Source organism: Coregonus clupeaformis, chromosome 26 (genome assembly GCF_020615455.1).
Source record: "Coregonus clupeaformis isolate EN_2021a chromosome 26, ASM2061545v1, whole genome shotgun sequence".
NCBI classification, from domain to species: domain Eukaryota; kingdom Metazoa; phylum Chordata; class Actinopteri; order Salmoniformes; family Salmonidae; genus Coregonus; species Coregonus clupeaformis.
This window is the reverse complement of record NC_059217.1, coordinates 8708782-8733943: the sequence shown is the minus strand read 5'-3', so window position 1 is coordinate 8733943 and position 25162 is coordinate 8708782. Positions and strand designations below refer to the sequence as shown.

The 25162-nt window shown below is 44.0% G+C and overlaps 1 protein-coding gene across 1 annotated transcript in view; it reads right to left on the bottom strand.

The window, feature by feature from the left end:
• LOC121540178 (PR domain zinc finger protein 5-like) overlaps positions 1–25162 on the bottom strand; it is a 65586-nt gene that overhangs the window by 19328 nt on the left and 21096 nt on the right. The window contains exons 12-13 of the mRNA XM_045207617.1: positions 8169–8329; positions 3033–3126 (exon numbers count right to left, since the gene is read on the bottom strand). Of these exons, the coding sequence (XP_045063552.1) occupies positions 3033–3126; positions 8169–8329 (255 nt within the window). The remainder of the gene's footprint in view (positions 1–3032; positions 3127–8168; positions 8330–25162) is intronic.

Sequence of the window (25162 nt, the reverse complement as noted above, 5' to 3'; positions counted from 1 at the left end):
TGTTTCACTGGTCATGAGGAAATTGTCTATGTGTTTGGCCATCACATTAATTTGGGATGTTGTTTGACTAACACATGGTAACATGGGATTTAGCTGTTCATTGATTCCCACACCTTCTACCAGCCAGACAGACAGGGTGGGACTTCTCCTTGTGTACTGCTGATGATGTCAAGGTATCCTGGCGAGTGGCGACATCATTCACCTTAGAGAGTAGGGACCCTTCCCTGCCACTCACAATCAAACTCCATGTCTGGAACTCCAATTAGAACTTATTCCATTCTAAACTAAAGCAAAGAGGGGGACTCCCTCATATTCTCATTAACAGATGATTCCAGAGAGTATGACTCAGTTTATTTGATGATGTGGTCCTCTGTAGCTCAGCTGGTAGAGCACGGCGCTTGTAACGCCAAGGTAGTGGGTTCGATCCCCGGGACCACCCATACACAAAAATGTATGCACGCATGACTGTAAGTCGCTTTGGATAAAAGCGTCTGCTAAATGGCATATTATTATTATTATTATTATTATTCATGTTGGCATAAGACTGGTGTAAATACGAATGACCATAAATAGATCATAGGTGAGTGTGACAGTTTTCTACAGTGTGCAGTGATGTTATGTGGTATATGACAGTCCTGGGGTTGACCAAGGTGCTTACGCCAAAGGAAATGTTTACAGAACCCAGTGCCCACTGAGTGTTACTGACATCATAGCAAATGTCATAGTTTGGCGCTCACAAATTGTCACTATTATAGAATCACCCAGTTCAACTATTTAGTGCCTCTAAACAGAGAAGTTCTTTGTGTGAGATTTTATAGTTTGGATTCAGTTTCTGGAATTATAACATTTAGGGTTCCTAATGTATGACTGGCTCACATTACGTACAGTAAAACAGTGAACTTTGCAGTTATTGGTCAAACAGGCATCATTGAAATCGAGATGAATTGGCAGTTTGGTTTAAAAACCCTATGTCCTCTGTGTAAGATATGAGAAGAGTAAAACGGTTGAGTCATTCCACCTTTGACCCATCACTCTGCATGATGTGTGTAAAGATATCGTACTGTATGTCATTATAAAGACAGTGAAGCAGATGTCTTTAGTTTCCCTCTAAACGGCCAGAACAGACTGAGTAGTGGTGTGTCTAATGGACTGAAGACGATCGGTAATTGTAAGGGACATTTACTCTGCTGGAGACCAGTGTCTTCACAGTTGTTAAGTATGCAGTAGTCTCTCTGGGCACAACGTGATTCAAATGCAGTCCAAATGTACATCTGGCAGACCTCTGGGAACACTGAAGGACCACTTATTTAGTGCTGTTTGTCTCTGTGTTTTGGGCAGCCAGTAGGGACATGATGTCATGTAGATGTTGTTCTTTGTGTCCCTTGGATCTAATAGTACAGTCTAGGGTTGGGTGCTATACTGTATATATGGTATACCGGGGTATTTGGAAATACCCACAGGATTGTTTTCATATACCGTCAATACCATTGAAAATATTTATTTGATGTTTTTGAATACATTTGAATATTTGTAGCTACTTTTTAAGTAAAAACCTGCAGTCAACTTGTGCAATACATTAGGAGATAAAGCAGATCGCATTCTTAATTTCACTTGTCACATTATTTTTCATTATGACGCTTACCGTAGTTCCCCAGAACAGCAGCCAGTCACATGTTCGTTGTAAAGAGCACAACGAGAGAAAGCCGGAGTTGGTGAGCCCACAGCGTTCTCTATCTATCAGTGAGTCTCTCTCTGTTGTGCACATGAGGTGATGAAGTTACACTTGTATGCAATTCACTACTAAATGTTTGCTATCAGATATCTTAGAACTGTCTAAGATGTGCTATACCAGGGGTCTCCAACCTTTTCTAAAATATTGCGAGCTACAATTAATTGTCTATCTTTCAAATAGGCACATTCTTCTCTTCTTCTCCTCTCTCCTGCAACTCTTCCCCAGGACTTTAGTGTACAAGAGAAAGAAGTGCACTGTGTTTCTGTCAATATACCTGGTAAAATAATGGTTAATAAAACAACTCTAAGGGGGGCCCTATCAAATCTGTGATTTTTTTCCCAAATTATGTTTAATGTTTTTCCTGGTTTTATATTTTGTTTTGTTTTTCACTCTCAAAATTACAATTGTTCATAGAGAAACAGCTGGCAATAAAATGGTGCTAGACTAAGTCCTTACCAAAATAGGTAGGACTAGGTATTAGGCTAATAGATATTTAGTTATAGATAAATGAGCAAGCTCATTTAAACAGTCAAAAGGTATTCTGATTGCTTAATCATAGTCTAGAGCCCTGATTAGGTAGCTATGATTGGAAGATGAGACATCGTTCTTTAAATTGGATGGTGGTCAGTGATAGTAGTGATGGTTGCGATAGTGATAGATGCCCTAGTGATGATGTGATAGCACAGATTGTGTGCTTTGGATCTCAATGGCAGAAGGGGAAAATCGTTAGTACTAAAGCTGCAAACACATTCCCGAGATTAAGGGATTGGGGAAAGGAAATAACCATTGTTTGTTGGGAGCTACTTAGCTTGAGATTATTTCTGCTGATGTATCTGTGGCATGAAAACAAGCAGAGTGGACTGGAGTGAGGATTCAATCTCAGATACAGGGAGGGCAAGAGGAGGATCGGGAGAGAGCAGGAAAGATAGGCAGGGGAAGACAGGGGAGAGAGATAGATTCTAAGTGGGAGAAAGACAAGATCCAAACAGACAAGTAGAAGTAGAGAAACACAGAAAGAAAAGGAGGGAGGAAGGGAGTAGGGGGTAGATGGAGGGAGTGTGTGTGACTGTGCCAGGTCTGTGCACTAGTCTGTTGGTAAGGAAACAGACAGGAATGTGTGGCTCTCCAGTTAAAGGCAGTTTAATGAACATCCACTCTGGGACATTGTTACCACTCTGGGCTCTGGGGGAGCAGACTAGCCTTGTATGGATCTGGGAGACTGGATTGGTGTTTATCTTACACCGTTTTATGTAATGTTCAATGACAGTTGAACTTGTCTTGTTATGGCAGGGCCACTGACCTGTATGGCTGCGGATGTGGACCCTCAAAGTGCCGTTGCTGGCGAACTTTTGTCCACAGTATGGGCAGATCTTCTCCTTTTCCCCTGTGTGCGTCTGTTATGGAAAAGGTCAGAAAACATATTGTTGGTATTTAGGAAAGACAATTGTAACATTCAGTGGTACATCTTTCCCTCATTACAAAGCCCATGATAATCACAGGTAGAGCATATTCACCACTTGGATACTATGAGCTCTGCTAAAACTCTTGGATACTAAACAGAGAAACTTTGAAAGGTTCCATTACGGTTAAATGCCCTATGGTTATATAACATTTACAAAGTATTTTTAATAAAGTATTGGATAAGTTGTCAAAGTTGTTTAATATATATTGGCACTAAAAAGCTACAAAGCCTCAAAGTCCTTTCAGGGTGTATTCAAGGGTGGTCTTCTGACAAATATTTGATGTCAGTCATTTAACCAGAGATCCTGTTCAACACTGGGAGTATCTACCCCACTGAGAGACCAGACCTCCTTGGTGCTAGACATTAATGTGAATGCTGCCACTAGAGCTAGACACTGCTACTAGACACTGGTGTTCATATGAACTCTACAGCTCTCCAATTGGAACTCTAGAGGCTCTGAACTCTACAGCTCTCCAATTGGAACTCTACAGGCTCTGAACTCTAGCGCTCTCCAATTGGAACTCTACAGGCACTGAATTCTACAGCTCTCCAATGGAAACTCTACAGGCTCTGAACTCCACAGCTCTCCAGTGGGAACTCTACAGTCTCTGAACTCTCCAGCTCTCCAGTGGGAACTCTACAGGCTCTGACCTCTACAGCTTTCCAAATGGAACTCTACAGGCTCTGAACTCTCCAGCTCTCCAAATGGAACTCTACAGGCTCTGACCTCTACAGCTCTCCAAATGGAACTCTACAGGCTCTGACCTCTACAGCTCTCCAAATGGAACTCTACAGGCTCTGACTTCTACAGCTCTCCAAATGGAACTCTACAGGCTCTGACCTCTACAGCTCTCCAAATGGAACTCTACAGGCTCTGACCTCTACAGCTCTCCAAATGGAACTCTACAGGCTCTGACCTCTACAGCTCTCCAAATGGAACTCTACAGGCTCTGACCTCTACAGCTCTCCAAATGGAACTCTACAGGCTCTGAACTCTCCAGCTCTCCAAATGGAACTCTACAGGCTCTGACCTCTACAGCTCTCCAAATGGAACTCTACAGGCTCTGACCTCTACAGCTCTCCAAATGGAACTCTACAGGCTCTGACCTCTACAGCTCTCCAAATGGAACTCTACTGGCTCTGACCTCTACAGCTCTCCAAATGGAACTCTACAGGCTCTGAACTCTCCAGCTCTCCAAATGGCACTCTACAGGCTCTGACCTCTACAGCTCTCCAAATGGAACTCTACAGGCTCTGAACTCTCCAGCTCTCCAAATGGCACTCTACAGGCTCTGACCTCTACAGCTCTCCAAATGGAACTCTACAGGCTCTGACCTCTACAGCTCTCCAATTGGAACTCTAGAGGCTCTGAACTCTACAGCTCTCCAATTTGAACTCTACAGGCTCTGAACTCTAGCGCTCTCCAATTGGAACTCTACAGGCACTGAATTCTACAGCTCTCCAATGGAAACTCTACAGGCTCTGACCTCTACAGCTCTCCAATTGGAACTCTACAGGCTCTGAACTCTCCAGCTCTCCAATGGGAACTCTACAGGCTCTGAACTCTACAGCTCTCCAAATGGAACTCTACAGGCTCTGAACTCTCCAGCTCTCCAAATGGAACTCTACAGGCTCTGAACTCTACATATCTCCAATTGGAACTCTACAGGCTCTGAACTCCACAACTCTCCAATTGGAACTGTACAGGCTGACTTTAGGGTGGTTTCAGTCCTTCTCCGGAAAGATGGATTAAAGAATCCAAACGATTCAGCAGGCCTATCATTAGAGTCAAAGAGCCAGGAGGTTGAGGGTGAGGAGCAGGGCGGAGACCAGAGAGATCTGCTCTGCCTGCATTCCTCTTTCCCTCCTCGACCTGCCCTCTCCCATCTCCTGTCCTCACTCCTCAAACACAATCAGGTCAGTCTTTTCTCTGAGGTCCAGACTGGCGGGCACTGTATGTACACACTGCAAGAAATGTGTGCAAAAAGAGCAGAATGCTGCACCCCCCAGCCAGGCTAAATGTCTCTCACCCTCCCCGCTCTCCTCCTTCATTCTCCTTCACTTCCTCTCTCTCTCTATCTCTTTCTTTCTTTCTCTCTTTCTTTCTTTCTTTCTTTCTGCTGAAAGGTAAGTATTTTGTGAATTCTGCTGCTGGGCTGATGTAAATTCCCCAGAATAAACACAAGTATTAGAAGCTCAAAATCTGTGTGACAGTTTAAACAGCAGAACAACAATACAGACAGGAATACCATCTTTCCTTTCTCCCATCCTCTTCTCTCCATCCCCCTCCATCCCACGCTATCGGCATTAGGTTACATAAACCCTTTCCTTCACTCTCCCTCTCTCTCTCTCTCTCTCACACACACACACACACACACACACACACACACACGGACAGATGTCTCCCAGATGCCCCAATGTACGGTTGTTTGGTTTGTTGTTTCTATTCTTACTTCATAAAAGGCTTCATAGTTTTCACTGGGGAACATTATGTTCCAAAACAGACCTTTGGAAAATATTGGGGTTATACATAATCATTACACCATCCTTTTAATGTGGATAGTATGGATGTGACATTCATTACTTGGCTAACACCTCTGTCATTTTTTCACACAACAAACATAAACACAAACAAATGCAATGCAAAATAAACAATGTACAGGTTCTGTACTGTACACACACTGCACGGCAGATACAGAGCAAACAAATGCTCCATGTACACACATCTCTGCCTTTAAGAAGAATGATTACGGCAATTTAAGGGTGTTCTGAGAGGAAGACTAAACTAGGGCTGCCAGAGAAACACATCATTACTGTTCATTTTCAGATCAACCTGAAAGTGGAGAGGACAACCAGACAGCACACTGACAAAAGCACCTGGAGGAAAACAAACGCAGATGACAGGAATGAGACGATCCATAGTCTCTTGCCATGAGCGGAATAGGAAATGGATAAAGACTGTACTCTGTATAGTATACTACAGCACACAGAGCACCATGTACTCCATGTCCTTCCCAGATCCCCAGTCAGAGTTCTGGGCTGCGTCCCAAATGGCACCATATTCCATATATAGTTCACTACTTTTAACCAGGGCCTTGGGCTCTTTTGACCAGGGCCCTGGGCTCTGGTTAAAAGTCGTGCACTACAAAAGGACATGTATTTTATAATTTAACTTATAGGGTGCCATTTGGAACACAGCCCTGCTGTTCAGTCCCAGCCAGGTTACTGAGCTCAGCTACCTGTCTTTAAATCACTGCCAGGACAGAGCACTCTCTCAGCAGTCTCCAGTCTCTGAACACCGACCAACCGGAGAGAGAGACAACTCATGTGCCTGTCTGTCTTCAGTCCTACTGTACTAAGGCCATGTTATGTTTGATTTGTTTCTTTTGCCATGTGCCAAGAAACTGTTTGGTCTCAATCTGATCCATAAGCCAAGCGGACAATGTCAGATTGATCTGTCCTGTGCTTTGAAACCCTGTGGAGTTAATGGACTAAATGTCATGTGTAAATTACAAACAGAGACCGGATGATTCCTGGGCTGCACGGGGAACAATGGTGGAGGATGACTATATACTGTAGCCTAGTTCCAGTCCAGCATACAAGAGAGATCACAAGAAAACACAAATGTCAATTTCCTCTACTTTTCATTAAAGGAAAAATCCACCCAAAACCACTCATTCCTTTAATTTACAGTGTTAATATTTTTTTCTGAACAAATGTTTCATTTTGGCGTTATAATAAAGGTTGTTAGCAACATGGAAAATCATTGTGGAAATCTGTTGCTGCTCAAGTCAACTACAAAATCCACAATGCAATGCTCTCTCTATGTGCTGGCTGGCTAGCTAGCTAGCTAGCTAGCTAGCAAGCAAGCAAGCAAACGTAGCTACACACAATAATACCGAAGACAATATCTGCATGTAACGTAGCTAGTTAGTTGTAAAATTGCCTAAACAAACTGCACTATCAGTTTAGGAGTCTACATTCGCAACAGAGATGTAGTTTTGAGGAGATGGGAAATGTTGCCCGTGGTACGTCAATGGGCCGTGCAGTGCATTCTGGGCGATTCTGGGACAAGGAGCGCTCTCCTTCAAGGAGTGAATGGGAGTCTATTGGGCGCTAGCTCAAAAACTCAACATTAGCACGAATTTCGTCAACAAGAAGTATATCATTACAAATCCTTTCCGAGATAATTAACTTGCTATCTGTAGTATCGTATAACTTTGGAATCGTGACATTACAAACTTTTGAGGACAATAGGCAGGTTTCTCGACATATACACTGACTTTGAGAATGGATTGCGTGACGATTAGCTTAGCAACAGCGTGATGCAGTATGACAATGTGAACGAGATTGGTCGACAGTCTGCTGTGTGGGGCGTTATACGTTCCTTCATTCATTGGATTCCTATCTCCTTTCAAAAATATCCCTGGCAACGGCACCATGCAATGCACCCTGGACTAAAAGGCAAACAAATAGGAAAATGTGCTAGACCCTCCGTTAAATTACAAATTTCTCGAAGTAGGAATATCGCAAAAATATGATCAATGGCTCATTGGAGAGAAGACATCTTCGAGAGTTATGACATCGGCCAATATTGAAATCTGACATGTATGATAGACGTTTCGCGATCTAAAAGTAGTATTCCTATTAACTTCCAGTGTAGTGAGAGCAACTTTATCATGGTGCTACGTCATACCGGACAGATTTCTGCCTGCTTAAACCCCAATAACTCAGATACACATGAAAACATGAAATGACCCAGGGAATCGATAGAACATCACTCAGAGATACACAACAACAATATAACATAAAAAATGGGTGAACCTTTCCTTTAACATTTGAAGGACATTCTTACATACGAAATGTAGGAAAAAACACACATACAGGATCATTATTTTGAAAGAGGATTTGCTCTAGGAGAGACTGACGATGTCTGGACTGGGCTCTACAGTACACAAGACTGGCTGAACTCACCTTCTTGTGGCTCTTGAGAACAGAGGGGGTGACGAAGGCCTTCTCACACAGGTCACATTTGTACTTCTTGTGTCCATCGTGCACCACCTGGATGTGCACGTTGAGTGTGTCTTTCCTCTTGAAGGTGGCATCACACTGGTCACACTTGAATGTCCTCTCACCTTCAGAAATGACAAAAAACCAACCCAACACAGTAAAGAAAGAGCAACTTTCCGTCACTCTAATTTCTGCACCCTCTTATTTTCCGGGGAGGACAAGAAAGAGAGGGATCCATTGTTATGTCTGAAAGCATAACCATCACTCACAGTAGGCCTGAAAACAATTTCTCAAGGCCAATTGTATGGGCTAAAGAACATTGTGTGTTACATTGCTGCTCCCTACAATTTTCTTTTCATATGATCTGGACCGTACTTATTTTTTTACCTTTACCTTGTACCTTTTTCTAAAATGATGCTCATCTTGCATCCATAGCAACCCAGATTGAAGGAGAGGACAGAAACAGATGGACGCTGATCATACAAAGCTGCTTGCTCTTGGAATGGTCTCTTATTTCACAGCAATAAAAACACCAACCAACACTTACATTTTTAATTCACTTAACAACATTAAAAACACCAGACATCACTCTGACATTAAACATAAGCACAATTCTCAGCTGTTCCCAAACCAGAGCCATATAGACTACAGAATGATGTTATTTTTCACGCCTTAACTCAGTGACTCCATACAACAGAGGCTCTTGTTGAAAAGTGCCTTTTTCCATTATAGGGGGATCAGTGGGTTGGTTTCCTTCGAGTGGTTTGGAGAGAGTGTATGCTTGGCAGAGTGAGCCTTGGCCACAAACGTGTGTTCATTCTCCCATTACGAAGAATGAACATGATGGTCAGCACAATAAAGTGGGACACAAGTAGAGGCCTGTGTCCATTAATGCTCTAGTAGTGAAATAAAACCATTCCTTCCATTAATATTAAAGTCAGGTACTCAACCAAACACAGACTTAATTAATGCTGAGGTTTTAAGTCATTCACAAACATGATTATGAGATGAAGGGGTATTCTGTGGAGGGCTTAACACAGAGTGACATTTTACCCTACTTTATGGTAAAATCAAATCAAAGTGTGTTGGTCACATGCACACGGTCAGTGGCGTGTATTCAAAGATGCCAAGGGAAGCCAGGTTTCCCAAAAAAATTTACCAAGAAAAAAATAAAAAATTATTTATCTTTTGTCTCTGTGTTGTCATAATTTTCCTTCAATTCGCAAGAGGCTGAATGTATCTCACCGGAGAAAGCATCCGAGCAAGCGAAACAGCGCCCCTCTGTCTCTGTATGTGTAGGCCATCTATCTGATGCAGTCTGGTCATAAAGAGTATGACATTGTTGCCGCCCGCAGCATTGAATGCAAGGGAAGCCAGCCAGCATTTGGCCTCTCTTGATAAAAAAAAAAGTATAAAATAATAGCCAATTAGCGTTGAGCTAAACTGAGTGAGTTCAACTGTGAATGGTCCTGCCGCAACAAAAAAAGTGTCAAGGGATGGCAGTTTGGATTTGGCTTCACTCCTATCACAGAGAAATATGTCATCGACAGAAACAACTTGAATTGTTGTGTTGTGGTCTTCCGGTGGCTGGCTAGCTAGCTAGCTAAAATTGGAGATAGGGATTTGAAATTGTGTTTTTACTTAATTCTCCGTACTGGCCAATGACTATAACAGCGATTCTGATCCAACCATAAAATACATTGTGCCCCTGGACTGAGAGGATGAAAGCTCAATATGTAGCTAGATGTAGAAGGCTAATGTTAACTAGCTAATGTTGCCCATGAAAGGAAGTTAGGCTAGCGAGCAAGCATTTTAGCCAGGTAGTCTAGGACAACAAAACATTAAAGAGTGTACTGTATGACAGAGTCATAGACTGTTTCGTCAACATGAACGAGAAGAGGATGGCATTGGCGTTTCTCTACAAGTAGGGTGAGTCAACATGTTTTTTCTACTTGCACGAACGCGCACACACACACACACACACACACACACACACACACACACACACACACACAAAAATCAGAACCATGGATAGCCACATCATATTTAGCTTACATTGATTGGACTAAATCGTTTTTGGTATCTTTTTTAGTTGTTACTGTATTAGACTAAGCATTGGTGTTTTGATGATGTTGTAATGTTGAAGTTGAAATGGTGCTGGAATAGTGGAGGCAGCTCCTGTTTTCTTTGCGACTTGCGGTAACTCTCCATGGTTCTAAATCAATAGATGTGTAGTAATCCAAAAATGTCGGAAACATTAACTTGCTTGACCATGCTGTAGGTCATGTAACTGTTTTTTACATGCTATATGCTTTGTGGACTTCACCGGACAGAGGTTGCTCTCCGGTTTTGTGATTAAACAAAGGTGTGGTTGAATTTATTCTGCCCCTTTGTCTTCTTATAGTCTCGGCCATAGGCATACAATATATCACGGTCGCAAGGCATATGAACTAACAAGATATAGAACAAACAACACAATTACCACAACACATAGGTTGTAATATGGCTTTTTCTTCTGGCTTGGCTTCCCCAGTGATTTTACCAAAGCACCGCTACTGTCACGATCGTCTGGAGGAGGAGACCAATGCGCAGCGTTGCGAGTGAACATGATGACTTTATTAACCTAAAGCAACCACGAAGAAAACAACAAATGACGATCCGTGAAGTTCTATACTGAATACTACTAACAGCAACAAAGAAACAATAACCCACAACACAAAGGAGAAAACACACAGAATATATATGGCTCCCAATCAGAGATAACGAGCCGACAGCTGACACTCGTTACCTCCGATTGGGAGTCATCGACCAATCACCACCTGACACAAACAAAATGAAACTCACCCATCCCCAACACCACCAAATGAAATACACCCAAACACATGAAAATGAACAACCCTGGCTCAATATAAACGTCCATAGAGCCAGAGTGTCACAGTACCCCCTAAAGGTGCGAACTCCGGGCGCACCAACATCAGGACTAGGGGAGGGTCTGGGTGGGCGTCTGTCCATGGTGGCGGCTCTGGCCCCGGTCGTGATCCCCACCCCACCACAGTCACAACCTGCTTCGGTAGCCTCCCAATGACCACCCTCCACCTAACCCCACCTGGACTAAGGGGCAACCCCGGACTAAGGGGCAGCATCGGGATAAGGGGCAGCACCGGGATAAGGGGCAGCACCGGGCTAAGGGACAGCACCGGACTACGGGGCAGCACCGGACTACGGGGCAGTACCGGACTAAAGGGCAGTACAGGACTAAGGGGCAGCACCGGGCTAAGGGGCAGTACCGGGCTAAGGGGCAGTACCGACTCAGGGGCAGCACCGGACTCAGGGGCAGCACCGGACTCAGGGGCAGCACCGGGCTAAAGGGCAGCACCGGACTAAGGGGCAGCACCGGGCTAAGGGGCAGTACCTGACTAGATGGCGGATCCTGGCTGGCTGGCTCTGGGCGGATCCTGGCGGGGACGGCTCTGGCTGATCCTGGCGGGACGGCTCTGGCGGATCCTGGCGGGACGGCTCTGGCGGATCCTGGCTGGGACGGCTCTGGCGGATCCTGGCTGGGACGGCTCTGGCGGATCCTGGCTGGACGGCTCTGGCGGATCCTGGCTGGACGGCTCTGGCGGATCCTGGCTGGACGGCTCTGGCGGATCCTTGCTGGACGGCTCTGGCGGACCTGGCTGGACGGCTCTGGCGGATCCTGGCAGGACGGCTCTGGCGGATCCTGGCTGGCTGACGGATCTGGCGGATCCTGGCGGGCTGACGGATCTGGCTGCTCATGGCTGGCTGGACGGATCTGGCTGCTCGTGGCTGGCTGACGGATCTGGCTGCTCATGGCTGGCTGACGGATCTGGCTGCTCATGGCTGGCTGACGGATCTGGCTGCTCGTGGCTGGCTGGACGGGTCTGGCTGCTCATGGCTGGCTGGACGGATCTGGCTGCTCATGGCTGGCTGACGGATCTGGCTGCTCATGGCTGGCTGACGGATCTGGCTGCTCATGGCTGGCTGACGGATCTGGCTGCTCATGGCTGGCTGACGGATCTGGCTGCTCATGGCTGGCTGACGGATCTGGCTGCTCATGGCTGGCTGACGGATCTGGCCACTCATGGCTGGCGGAAGGCTCTGGCTGATCCCGTCTGGCGGAAGGCTCTGGCTGCTCCTGTCTGGCGGAAGGCTCTGGCTGATCCGATCTGACGGAAGGCTCTGGCTGCTCCTGTCTGGCGGAAGGCTCTGGCTGATCCTGTCTGGCGGAAGGCTCTGGCTGATCCTGTCTGGCGGAAGGCTCTGGCTGATCCTGTCTGGCGGAGAGCTCTAGCGGCTCCGGTCTGGCGGGACGGCTCTGAAGGCTCATGGCAGACGGGCGGCTTTGTAGGCTCAGTACAGACGGGCAGTTCAGACGGCGTTGGGCAGACGGACAGTTCAGACGGCGTTGGGCAGACGGGCAGTTCAGACGGCGTTGGGCAGACGGGCAGTTCAGGCGCCGTTGGGCAGACGGGCAGTTCAGACGGCGTTGGGCAGACGGGCAGTTCAGACGGGCGTTGGGCAGACGGGCAGTTCAGGCCGGCTGGCGACGCACATCGTGGACCTGGTGCGTGGAGTAGGAACAGGCCGGACCGTACCGGGAACACCCACCACTGGCCTTAACTGGGGATCAAGAACGGACCGGACCAGACTGGGAACACACTTCAGTCTCTCATGCCGTGCCACAACAACTTCCCTCCCTCTACTCGCCAATGGCTCCCGTAATCCGATAGCCTTCTCTCCTTTTCTCCCTGTGGCAGCCTCCTGCTGCCCAGGCGCCAAGCCATGTGCCCCCCCCCAAAAAATTTTTGGGGAGTAACCACGGGCTTCCAGCCTCGACTCCGCGCTTCCTCTTCATACCACCTCCTCTCGGCTGCAGCTGCCTCCCAGCTCTTCACGAGGGCGGTGATATTCCTCCTCATACCACCTCCTCTCGGCTGCAGCTGCCTCCAGCTCTTCACGAGGGCGGTGATGTTCCTCCGGTTGTGCCCAAGGACCCTTTCCAGCCCGAATCTCCTCCCATGTCCAAAAATCCTTAGGAGGCGTCCATAAATCCTGCGTAGGTAGGTCTTGTTGCCGCTTGTTACGCCGCTTGGTCCTCTTGGGGTGGGTTATTCTGTCACGATCGTCTGGAGGAGGAGACCAATGCGCAGCGTTGCGAGTGAACATGATGACTTTATTAACTTAAAGCAACCACGAAGAAAACAACAAATGACGATCCGTGAAGTTCTATACTGAATACTACTAACAGCAACAAAGAAACAATAACCCACAACACAAAGGAGAAAACACACAGAATATATATGGCTCCCAATCAGAGATAACGAGCCGACAGCTGACACTCGTTACCTCCGATTGGGAGTCATCGACCAATCACCACCTGACACAAACAAAATGAAACTCACCCATCCCCAACACCACCAAATGAAATACACCCAAACACATGAAAATGAACAACCCTGGCTCAATATAAACGTCCATAGAGCCAGAGTGTCACAGCTACTGCAAACACGGTACAGTGAAATGCTTGCTTGCTCTCCTCAACAAACCAGTACAATAACAATATCAATCAAGAATCAAATGCCAAATACAAAAGTACAAAAATAAGTAGTAGTAATACAAAGTAGAAAAAAAGTAATAAACTAGTATGAGAAGTATGTACATCATAGAATATACAGTATGATAGATTTATCAAACTGAAGACTGTTTTCTATAGTAAAGTGTGTAAAGTAAAGTGACTTGGTATAGCAGCTTAAATAAATAGTAATCATAAACAGTAACAGCAGTGTTGAATGTGTGTGTGTTTCAAGTTTTTAATGTCACAAGTACAATGAATTTGTGTGTGGGTGTGTGTGTGTGCGTGCGTGTGTGTGGAGAGTCAATGCAAATAGTCTCTAAGGTGCAGGCGGGTAGACAGCTGCTTCAACAGTCTGATGGCCTGATGGTAGAAACTGCCTCGGAGCCTGTTGGTCCGAGACCCGATGCTCCAATACAGTTTACCAGACAGTAACAGACTGAACAGTCTGTGGCTCGGGTGACTGGAGTCCTTGGCGATCTTCCGGTCCTTCCTCAGACACCGCCTAGTGCAAATGTCCTGGAGGGCAGGGAGCTCGCCCCCAATGATGTATTGGGCCGTCCGCGCCACCCCCTGTAAAGTCTTGCGGTTGAAAGTGGTGCAATGTCCATACCAGGTGGTGATGCAGCCAGATAAGATGCTCTCAATGGTGCACCTGTAAAAGTTATCTGAGGGGCCATCCTAAGGTTGAAGAGGCGCTGTTGCACCTTCCTCACCACGGTGTTGGTGTGTTGGGTCCATGTCAGGTCTTCGACGATGTGCATGCCGAGGAACTTGAAGCTCTCCACTGCATCCCCGTCGATGTGGATGGGGGCCTGCTCCCCCCGCTGTTTCCTGTTGTCCACGATCAGCTCCTTGGTTTTGCTGATATTGAGGGAGAGGTTGTTATCCTGGCACCAGTCTGCCAGGGCTCCAACTTTCTCCCTGTAGGCTGTCTCGTCGCTGTCGTTGATCAGGCCTACCACCATCGTGTCATCAGCAAACTTAATGATGGTGTTGGAGTCGTGCGTGGCCATGCAGTCGTGGGTGAACAGAGAGTACAGGTGGCGGTACACACCCCTGGGGGGCCCCCGTGTTGAGTCAGCGTGGCAGAGGGTTTGTTGCCTACCCTCACCACCTGGGGTCTGCCCGTCAGGAACTCAAGAAACCAATTGCAGAGAGAGGTGTTCAAACACAGGGCCCTGAGCTTAATCACGAGCTTGGAGTGGACTATGGTGTTGAAAACTGAGCTGTAGTCAATGAACAGCATTCTCACAGGTATTCCTTTTGTCCAGATTGAATAGGGCAGTGTGCAGTGCAATGGCAATTGCGTCGTCCGTGGATCTGTTGGGACAGTATGCTAATTATAGTTGGTGCAGTGTGTCAGGTAGAGTGGAGCTGATGTGGTCTTTGACCAGCCTCTCAAAGCACTTCATGATGATAGAAGTGAGTGCTACAGGGTGATAGTCATTCAGGCATGTTAACTTTGTTTGCTTGAGTACAGGAACAATGGTGGACATATTGAAGCACGTGAGGATTACAGACTGGGACAGGGAGAGGTTGAATACTGTATGTCCGTAAAAATTCTAGCTAGCTGGTCTGCACATGCTCTGAGGACGCGACCAGGAATCCCATCAAGGCCGGTTGCTTTGTGGGTATTCACACACATATAAGTCTTACTTACGCCATCCACAGAGAATGAGAGCACACAGTCCTCTTGAGTAGCAGGGGCCATCGTAGGAGGGTTGATGTTTTCCTTGAAGCGAGCATAGAAACTGTTTACCCAGCTAACAACAAACGTTCCCACAACTTTATAGAGAACGTTCCCTTAAGAGTCTCATTAGATCATTATTACTTAGCCTTTTTAATAGGAATTTTCATTCCAGTGATGTGCAAGGACCGTTTCCAATAGACCATTAATGTCAAATCGAACTTACCGAGAAGATGGATACCATGTTCTCAGAATATTCAATATTAATGACCTAGACACGTTTCATTGGAATGTTGCAAGAATATTCCAGTGTGCAGTTTTCTGAGGGTTAGGAGAATATTCCATCAATGTCAAACCAAACACACTCAGAATATGGTTGCCATGTTCTCAGAATATGTTCATGGGAACATTGCAAGAACATTTCTGTGTCCAATGACGTTTAAAACATAGGACGTTCTGTCATGGTCCCCTGGAAGTTTTTGTCTAGTTCCCAGCTTCCCTCAAGACGTTTTAGGATGTCGCCTGATGTTCCCAAAGAAACGTTTTCCCCCAAAAAAACATGATTGGTGTACGACTGATCCATTCACAGATCTTTGTCTGTTGGCAAGGTCAGGGACATCCACACACAAACAGTGCTTTTAACATACAATGCTTTCAACTTACATATTTGACACACTTTGACATACAGTGAGGGAAAAAAGTATTTGATCCCCTGCTGATTTTGTACGTTTGCCCACTGACAAAGAAATTATCAGTGTATAATTTTAATGGTAGGTTTATTTGAACAGAGAGAGACAGAATAACAACAACAAAAAAACAGAAAAATGCATGTCAAAACTGTTATAAATTAATATGCATTTTAATGAGGGAAATAAGTATTTGACCCCTCTGCAAAACATGACTCAGTACTTGGTGGCAAAACCCTTGCTGGCAATCACAGAGGTCAGACGTTTCTTGTAGTTGGCCACCAGGTTTGCACACATCTCAGGAGGGATTTTGTCCCACTCCTCTTTGCAGATCTTCTCCAAGTCATTAAGGTTTTGAGGCTGACGTTTGGCAACTCGAACCTTCAGCTCCCTCCACAGATTTTCTCTGGGATTAAGGTCTGGAGACTGGCTAGGCAACTCCAGGACCTTAATGTGCCTCTTCTTGAGCCGCTCCTTTGTTGCCTTGGCCGTGTGTTTTGGGTCATTGTCATGCTGGAATACACATCCACTACCCATTTTCAATGCCCTGGCTGAGGGAAGGAGGTTCTCACTCAAGATTTGACGGTACATGGCCCCGTCCATCGTCCCTTTGATGCAGTGAAGTTGTCCTGTCCCCTTAGCAGAAAAACACCCCCAAAGCATAATATTTCCACCTCCATGTTTGACGGTGGGGATGGTGTTCTTGGGGTCATAGGCAGCATTTCTCCTCCTCCAAACACGGCGAGTTGATGCCAAAGAGCTCGATTTTGGTCTCATCTGACCACAACACTTTTACCCAGTTCTCCTCTGAATCATTCAGATGTTCATTGGCAAACTTCAGACGGCCCTGTATATGTGCTTTCTTGAGCAGGGGGACCTTGCGGGCGCTGCAGGATTTCAGTCCTTCACGGTGTAGTGTGTTACCAATTGTTTTATTGGTGACTATGGTCCCAGCTGCCTTGAGATCATTGACAAGATCCTCCCGTGTAGTTCTGGGCTGATTCCTCACCATTCTCATGATCATTGCAACTCCACGAGGTGAGATCTTGCATGGAGCCCCAGGCCGAGGGAGATTGACAGTTATTTTGTGTTTCTTCCATTTGCGAATAATCGCACCAACTGTTGTCACCTTCTCACCAAGCTGCTTGGCGATGGTCTTGTAGCCCATTCCAGCCTTGTGTAGGTCTACAATCTTGTCCCTGACATCCTTGGAGAGCTCTTTGGTCTTGGCCATGGTGGAGAGTTTGGAATCTGATTGATTGCTTCTGTGGACAGGTGTCTTTTATACAGGTAACAAGCTGAGATTAGGAGCACTCCCTTCAAGAGTGTGCTCCTAATCTCAGCTCGTTACCTGTATAAAAGACACCTGGGAGCCAGAAATCTTTCTGATTGAGAGGGGTTCAAATACTCAGATTAATATAATAGTTCAATTAAAACATTTACATGCTTTGCAAAAATAACAATTTCCCTAATAATACTGTTTATTTACATGGACACATCTGAAATCAGGCTACCTGATGGGACTTTGATAAATGCAGAAAATCACCAATCAAAATAAAAGTTCTACCACAGTGACCATGTTATTTTTAGGAAGCCTATTTGATTCTTTTGAGTTCAGACATATAAAATGTGTATGTGAAAGCTATTTCTAAGATGCATACTTTCAGTTTTTCTGAACTCACTTCAGTCATGCAAAAGAGGGAAGCTCGCGCTGCTGGTGCTAGCACATGGGCAGATCAAATACACCACTGCAACTCTGATTAAGGTGTCTCCATGTCCCAATAATTCGAAAGATTGCTCAGAAATCCAGTTGTTTTAATCATTGTATGCTTAATTCGATTATGACCTTACAGCGATTAAGATAAGCAGAGTAAGGTGTTTATATGACTAATGCCATACTTGGACTACTGCCATAATCAGTTTAATATCAAATTACTAGTGTGCATGTAAACATACTCCATGTCTGTATGAGTTAATCTCAGTATTCTCGCATCATTGATTTGATTTACTTATTTCAGCAATTTTAGGGTTTTCTTTTTGTGAACAATGATTTATTCGTTTTTCTTGCATGTCCTAGATAATTACAGTATCAAGATTCAATACAAATACATACAGTTCAATAGGGGGGGAACACAAAAACACCATGCAAATGAAAAAGGGCAAAACAGATTAAAGACAAAAATGTTTCAGTATTTCCAAATTCAATCGATCTATTCAAATGTCATTCTCAAAGCCTACCAACACAGAGCCATTTAGGAAAATAGAATAAAGACCAAGCAGGGCAATGCTATGTCCCATCCGCACGACCAAACATTGTTGTTAAATTAGCTCTTGCAAGTGGGAGATAGCATGTGAACATGTGACCAATTGACCAGAGTTTTGGGCTTGGCCCCACACAGTCTGGCAGTGAATCTTTCCAGCTGTGCAATGTCCAAGAACATAAGTAACCAAAATCTGCAAAGGGCAATACCCGGTTCAAACCAACTCCTTAGAATAGTTTTTTTTTCAGCTGTTATTGCAGCCATAACAATCCGCCTCTCTTGGTAAGATAACAGAATGCTAGGGCTGCAACCCAACAGGAGAAGGGATAGGCAAACAGGTAGGCTCCTGCCAAGAATAACATTTAAAATATTAACTAAATAAACCCAAAGAGACTTCAACGGTACACAGCTCCAAAATATATACATATAATTGCCCACCTCAGATTGGGTACATTTATTACATAACTCACTATCCACAGGCTTCCTCTTGAACTTTCGCTCTGGGGTAAAATAAAACCTGTTAGTAAATTGAAAATGAATACATTTATGGGAAAGGACCTTATAAGAGGCAAAAATATTGCCCCATATCGTGGTCCAATCCCTTCAAACTCTATACTTTGTAGGTCCCTTCTCCCAGACCTTTATAACAGGTAGATGTTTTATATTATGAGTCACTAACCTATCTGCTAAATGGCATATTATTATTATTATTATTATTATTATTATTATTATTATTATTATTATTATTATTATTATCATATAGTGAGGACACCATTCTGTCTTTCCCTGGACATGAACATTATTTCAATAAAGAGTGGGAGCCTGGTTTGGTGTCCCATGGTACCCCATAGGTTTTCAATGCTGTACAGAGTCTGAGATTTACAAAAATATATACAAATAAAAAAGCAAAAACCAGGGAGAGAATATGACTCTTTCAGATCTTGAAAGAAACAAACCTCTTGCAGATTGAAGGTATCCTTCAAAACATGATTACCTTGCTTAGACAAAGGAGGGAATGTAAAGAGCATAGAGCCAAACCAAATAAAATTGTTATTCCAAATAGGAGATAACTCTTGAAAATTAAAAGTTGTGCCCAGACAATTATTGATTTGTTTTGGACCAAACAGTCAATGTATTTTTTACAATGGATCCCATAAAAGATTAGGAAGGTGCTGAATTCTAATTGCGTGAGACTTGGCCTCCTCTATTTTCCACCAAGGCACATCAGATGAAGAGTCAAGCCAAATACTCAGTGACCTCAGCTGAAATGCCCCATAGTAGAGTTTAAAGGTAAAGAGAGCCCTCCAAACTTTTTGGGGCATTGTAAGGTGGAGAGACTAATTCTCTGACGTTTCCCATTCCAAATGAAATTTCTCCCCGAGATATCCATGTCCTTAAAGAATGAAGTTGGGGGAGGATGAGGAAGCATTGAAAACAGGAAATGTATATGGGGGAGGACATTCATTTTTATAACTTAAACTTTTCCCCCCTTTTCGAGCCCTATATATATTTATTTATTTTTTCTCGCTCATCATGAGATGCAAATTGGATCGATTTTGAATGCCCAGGTATGTAAATCCCTTATTTTCTTAAGTGATACCATCCAACCCTGGAGACTTGGATTTTGACATTGAATCTAAGGCAGTCTTCAGATGGGGCATTTAATAGACTGACTTGATTAACAGACAGTTCCAAAAGCTAACATCTTAGAGTCTTTAGGAAACTCCAAAGTATACAGATTGGAATACAAAGTAGTGAAGTATGATTAATTTGGGAGGGAAGGGTACAAAGTTCACCAATCCTAATGACATCAATAGATGAAAAGATGTTCAGTTTGCTTCAGTTTCATTGCCAAGTGCCTACTCGGTCTCGCTTTCAAATTAATAAATTCAGCCCTAGAACTAGTCACCATCTTATGCTCAGTTTTAGAATGTTGTCAGTGCTATCTGCCCATCTTCAGTATAGTTGTACTTTTGCATCAACTCTAGACAGGCTATTTCTCTCTCTAATGAAGAAATCTGAAGGTTGCGTTTTTTTATAATAATAATAATAATAATAATAATAATAATAATAATAAGCCATTTAGCAGACGCTTTTATCCAAAGCGACTTACAGTCATGTGTGCATACATGTGATGAGAAGGAATTACACATTATTCCTCTAATGCAACAATTCGTTACTTCCCATAATGTATGTGGGTCTACCTCTGGTTGTGATTTAAACCTGTAAGAAATCCTTATTGCCAGTCAAAATTTGGTTTAAGAATTCCCTATCCTGCTGGAGAAATCAAGGCTTAAAAATCCTTCTTCAATTAACCTGTTTCCTCCCCTTCATCTACACTGATTTGAAGTGGATTTAACAAGTGACATCAATAAGGGATCATAGCTTTCACCTGGGTTCACCTGATCAGTCTATGGTGATGGAAAGAGCAGGTATTCCTAACATTTCAGAAAAACTGGGGTGGAGAAGAGAATCAATTCATGAGAAAGACTGATGACGGGGAGAAAAGACGGTTTAAACTCTAATACTAGGATTTCTTAGGCATTAGGGATCCACGATGTTCAAGTCATCTAAAAAGGTCTTAATATAATTTGAAGGTGCCTGACGTGCCAAGATATAAGTTAAAATCTCCCCCAAGGATGGTAACAGAGTCTGGGAAGTCTAACCATTTAAGCTTCAGGTCTTAAAAAAAGGATTTATCGAAAGAATTTGGTGCATAAATGGAGGACAAAAAACATAATTGAGTGCCATTAATAGTAACAGAGGCATACCAATACCATACTTCTGTGTTTCCCCTAGATACCCCCACCTTCATTCGAAGTTTCCTCATAATTACAATCATAACACCCTTTGTTTTGTTTGGGGCACAAGAGTAAGCTATTATCTTATTTTCAAAAATCTGAAATCTATTGATATCATTGGCTATCAAATGGGTCTCCTGTAGGAAGGCGAAATCAATATTTCTACATCGTAACTACTCTAAACAACAAATTCTCTTGATAGGGCTGTTCAAGCCTCGAACGTTTAAAGTTAAAAGGTTAAACAAAAATCTAAGTCTCTGAATGGGTCCAATAATTGCTAATGCAGTTGAAGTGTGGAGACAGGCCAATAGACATCTCATGATCTCATTCCCTTTTCACTGCCATTCTCCATTATGGAACAATAATCTAATCTTATCAAGCTCAAACCCTTTGTTTTTCCTCAATGTTCTAGCAGAAATATTTTCACCCTCAGTGACATCTTTGATAATTCAGGTCTTCGAACTTTTCTCTCTACTCCAAACTTAACTCAACCGACACCTGCGGTCACTTCCATCTGTAACAGAGAACTCCTAGGTTTTGGAGAACAGTTGAACTGGAAGGTAATATAGAACAATGTTTTCTCATCATAAAAATAAATCTCACCAGTTAACTAATTAATTAATTCACAAATTGTACTCTACACCATATCGCTGCTTCCATAATCTCGATAATCGGTTCAGTCTTGGTTCAGTCGGGACCTATGTACATATGTTTTGGGAATGCCCAGTGGTCTCTGACCTCTGGACATACGTTAAATACCTTCTGCACACCTTGATAGAGGTAAATGTACCTATGTCGCCTGGTCTGTTTCTACTAGGAAATGCTTGTGACATTCCATTGGATTCTATGAAATTGAAATTGTTAATGTGTGCCCTAACCACCGCCCCCAAAAAAGAAGACCAAAAAATTCCACAGCTAAGCTGCATGGCGCGGCTACAAAAACTCTAGTGGGCTGGTCAAATGCCATCTCCAGCATCAAAGTTGTACCTTGAACTGCTGTATCAATCCCCCCTTCTCGCTCATGTTTTGTTGCTTGGCAAATCATGTGACTGCTATCTCTTGTTTGATTGACATTGATAAAAATACCCAATACATGTTTTTTTTATTAAAAATAATAAAAAAGTTAAGAGGTTAAGACTACCCATGAGTTAGCTTGAGATGTAAATATATCCAAGAGCTTGAGATTTGAAGACACTTTGCACAAAGTTTAAATGGAAATACAGTTTAGAAAACATAACATTAAATCCCAAAATGATAGTGCAGTCTACAATTGTGAATGCATTAAAATTCTATAGTATTTAAAATACAATTTAAATAACCAACAGAAGAAAACGAAATAGAAAAGGCCAGTATGCTGGGGGACAAAAGTGTTTACCCCTGAGAGAGCCGGCCGGTAGACCTAAGTTAGTAGTCCTTTGGATGCTGACACAATATGGGGACGCCCATTAAGACTCCAAGGAAAAAAGAAAAAAGCATCAGGGAAGAGCCAACAAATTTAAGTTCACATGCTACTTTACTGGATTCAATAGAACAATGACTTTAGAATACATTACAATACTTTGTTGTATGTTTCGAGCCTCAAAACTAAGGATGATGGAAGAGAAAAAAAGGAAAGAAAAAAGGAAAATCAAAGATGGGCAAAGACAATGACCATACGGCCCACCAAAATAAATGACACAAGAGGTGGTTAATCCATGCATGCACATAACTCAATGCATGAGGAAACATTAGGGTAGGGCTAAGCGTCCACTGAAACATACACTGAGTGTACAAAACATTAGGAACACCTGCTCTTTCCATGACACAGACTGACCAGGTGAATACAGGTGAAACCTATGATCCCTTATTGATGTCACTTTTTAAATCCACTTCAAAATCAGTGTAAATGAAGGGGAGGAGACAGGCTAATTAAAGAAGGATTTTTAAACCTCGAGACAATTGAGACGTATTTTGTATGTGTGCCATTCAGAGGATGAATGGGCATGACAAAATATTTAAGTGCCTTTGAATGGGGTATGTTAGTAGGTACCAGGCGCATCGGTTTGAGTGTGTAAAGAACTGCAATGCTGCTAGGTTTTTCACGCTCAACAGTTTCCTGTGTGCATCAAGAATTCCTCAGTGTACACATCTCGGAGAAGCTGAAATAGTCTAACCACACTGATATCATGGTGAAGAAGGCGCGACAGCGACTCTTCTACCTCAGGATACTGAACTAATTCGGCCTATCCCCGAGGACCCTTACAGTGTTCTACAGGAGCACCATCGAGAGCATACTGTCGGGCTGCATCACAGCCTGGTAAGGCAACTCCACTGCCGCGGAAAGCAAGGCGCTTCAGAGGGTGATACACACAACCAAAACGCACCATTGGGTGTACACTACCTCCCCTACACTTAAAACAGCAGGTGTCGCAGGAAGGCCAAGAAGATCATCAGGGACCCCAGCCACCCAAGCCACACCCTGTTCTCCTCGCTTCAATCAATCAGACACATCATGGAAAAAAACTGAAAGACTGGCCAATAGTTTCTACCCTCAGACCATCAGGCTGCTGAATAGCCACCACCAGTCAGCTACCTGCTCCCCCCTACCCCATGCTACTCCCCCTATGGACATTATTTGGAAAGGCACACACCTGTCTATATAACATTGAAGGTCCCCAAGAACACAGTGGCCTCCATCATTCTTAAATGGAAGAAGTTTGGAACCACCAAGACTCTTCCTAGAGCTAGCCGCCAGGCCAAACTGAGCAATCGGGGGAGAAGGGCCTTGGTCAGGGAGGTGATCAAGAACCCGATGGTCACTCTGACAAAGCTCCCGAGTTCCTCTGTGGCGATGGGAGAACCTTCCAGAAGGACAACCATCTCTGCAGCACTCCACCAATCAGGCCTTTATGGTAGAGTGGCCAGTCGGAAGTCACTCCTCAGTAAAAGGCACATGACTAAGATTGAACTCTTTGGCCTGAATGCCAAGCGTCACGTCTGGAGGAAACCTGGCACCATCACTACGGTAAAGCATGGTGGTGGCAGCATCATGCTGTGGGGATGTTTTTCAGCAGCAGGGACTGGGAGACTAGTCAGGATCGAGGGAAAGATGAACGGCACAAAGTACAGAGAGATCCTTGATGAAAACCTGCACCAGAGCGCTCAGGACCTCAGACTGGGGCAAGGTTCACCTTCCAACAGGACAACGACCCTAAGAACACAGCCAAGACAACGCAGGAGTGGCTTCGGGACAAGTCTTTGAATGTCTTTGAGGTGCCCATCCAGAGCCCGGACTTGAACCCGATCGAACATCTCTGGAGAGACCTGAAAATAGCTGTGCAGCGACGCTCCCCATCCAAACTGACAGAGCTTGAGAGGATCTGCAGAGAAGAATAGGAGAAACTCCCCAAATACAGGTGTGCCAAGCTTGTAGCGTCATACTCAAGAAGAATTGAGGCTGTAATCGCTGCCAAAGGTGCTTCCACAGAGTACTGAGTAAAGTGTCTGAATACTTATGTAAATGTAATACTTCAGTTCTTTATTTTTAATAAAGTTGCAAAAATGTCTAGAAACCTGTTTTTGCTTTGTCATTATGGGGTATTGTGATGGGAAAAATACAATTTAATCCATTTTAGAATAAGGCTGTAACGTAAAAGATTTGGGAAAAGTCAAGGGGTCTGAATACTTCCCGAATGCACTGTATGTACAGTGAGGGAAAACAGTATTTGATCCCCTGCTGATTGAGTAAGTTTGCCCACTGACAAAGAAATGATCAGTCTATAATTTTAATGGTAGGTTTATTTGAACAGTGAGAGACAGAATAACAACAAAAAAATCCAGAAAAACGCATGTCAAAAATGTTATGAATTGATTTGCATTTTAATGAGGGAAATAAGTATTTGACCCCTCTGCAAAACATGATTTAGTACTTGGTGGCAAAACCCTTGT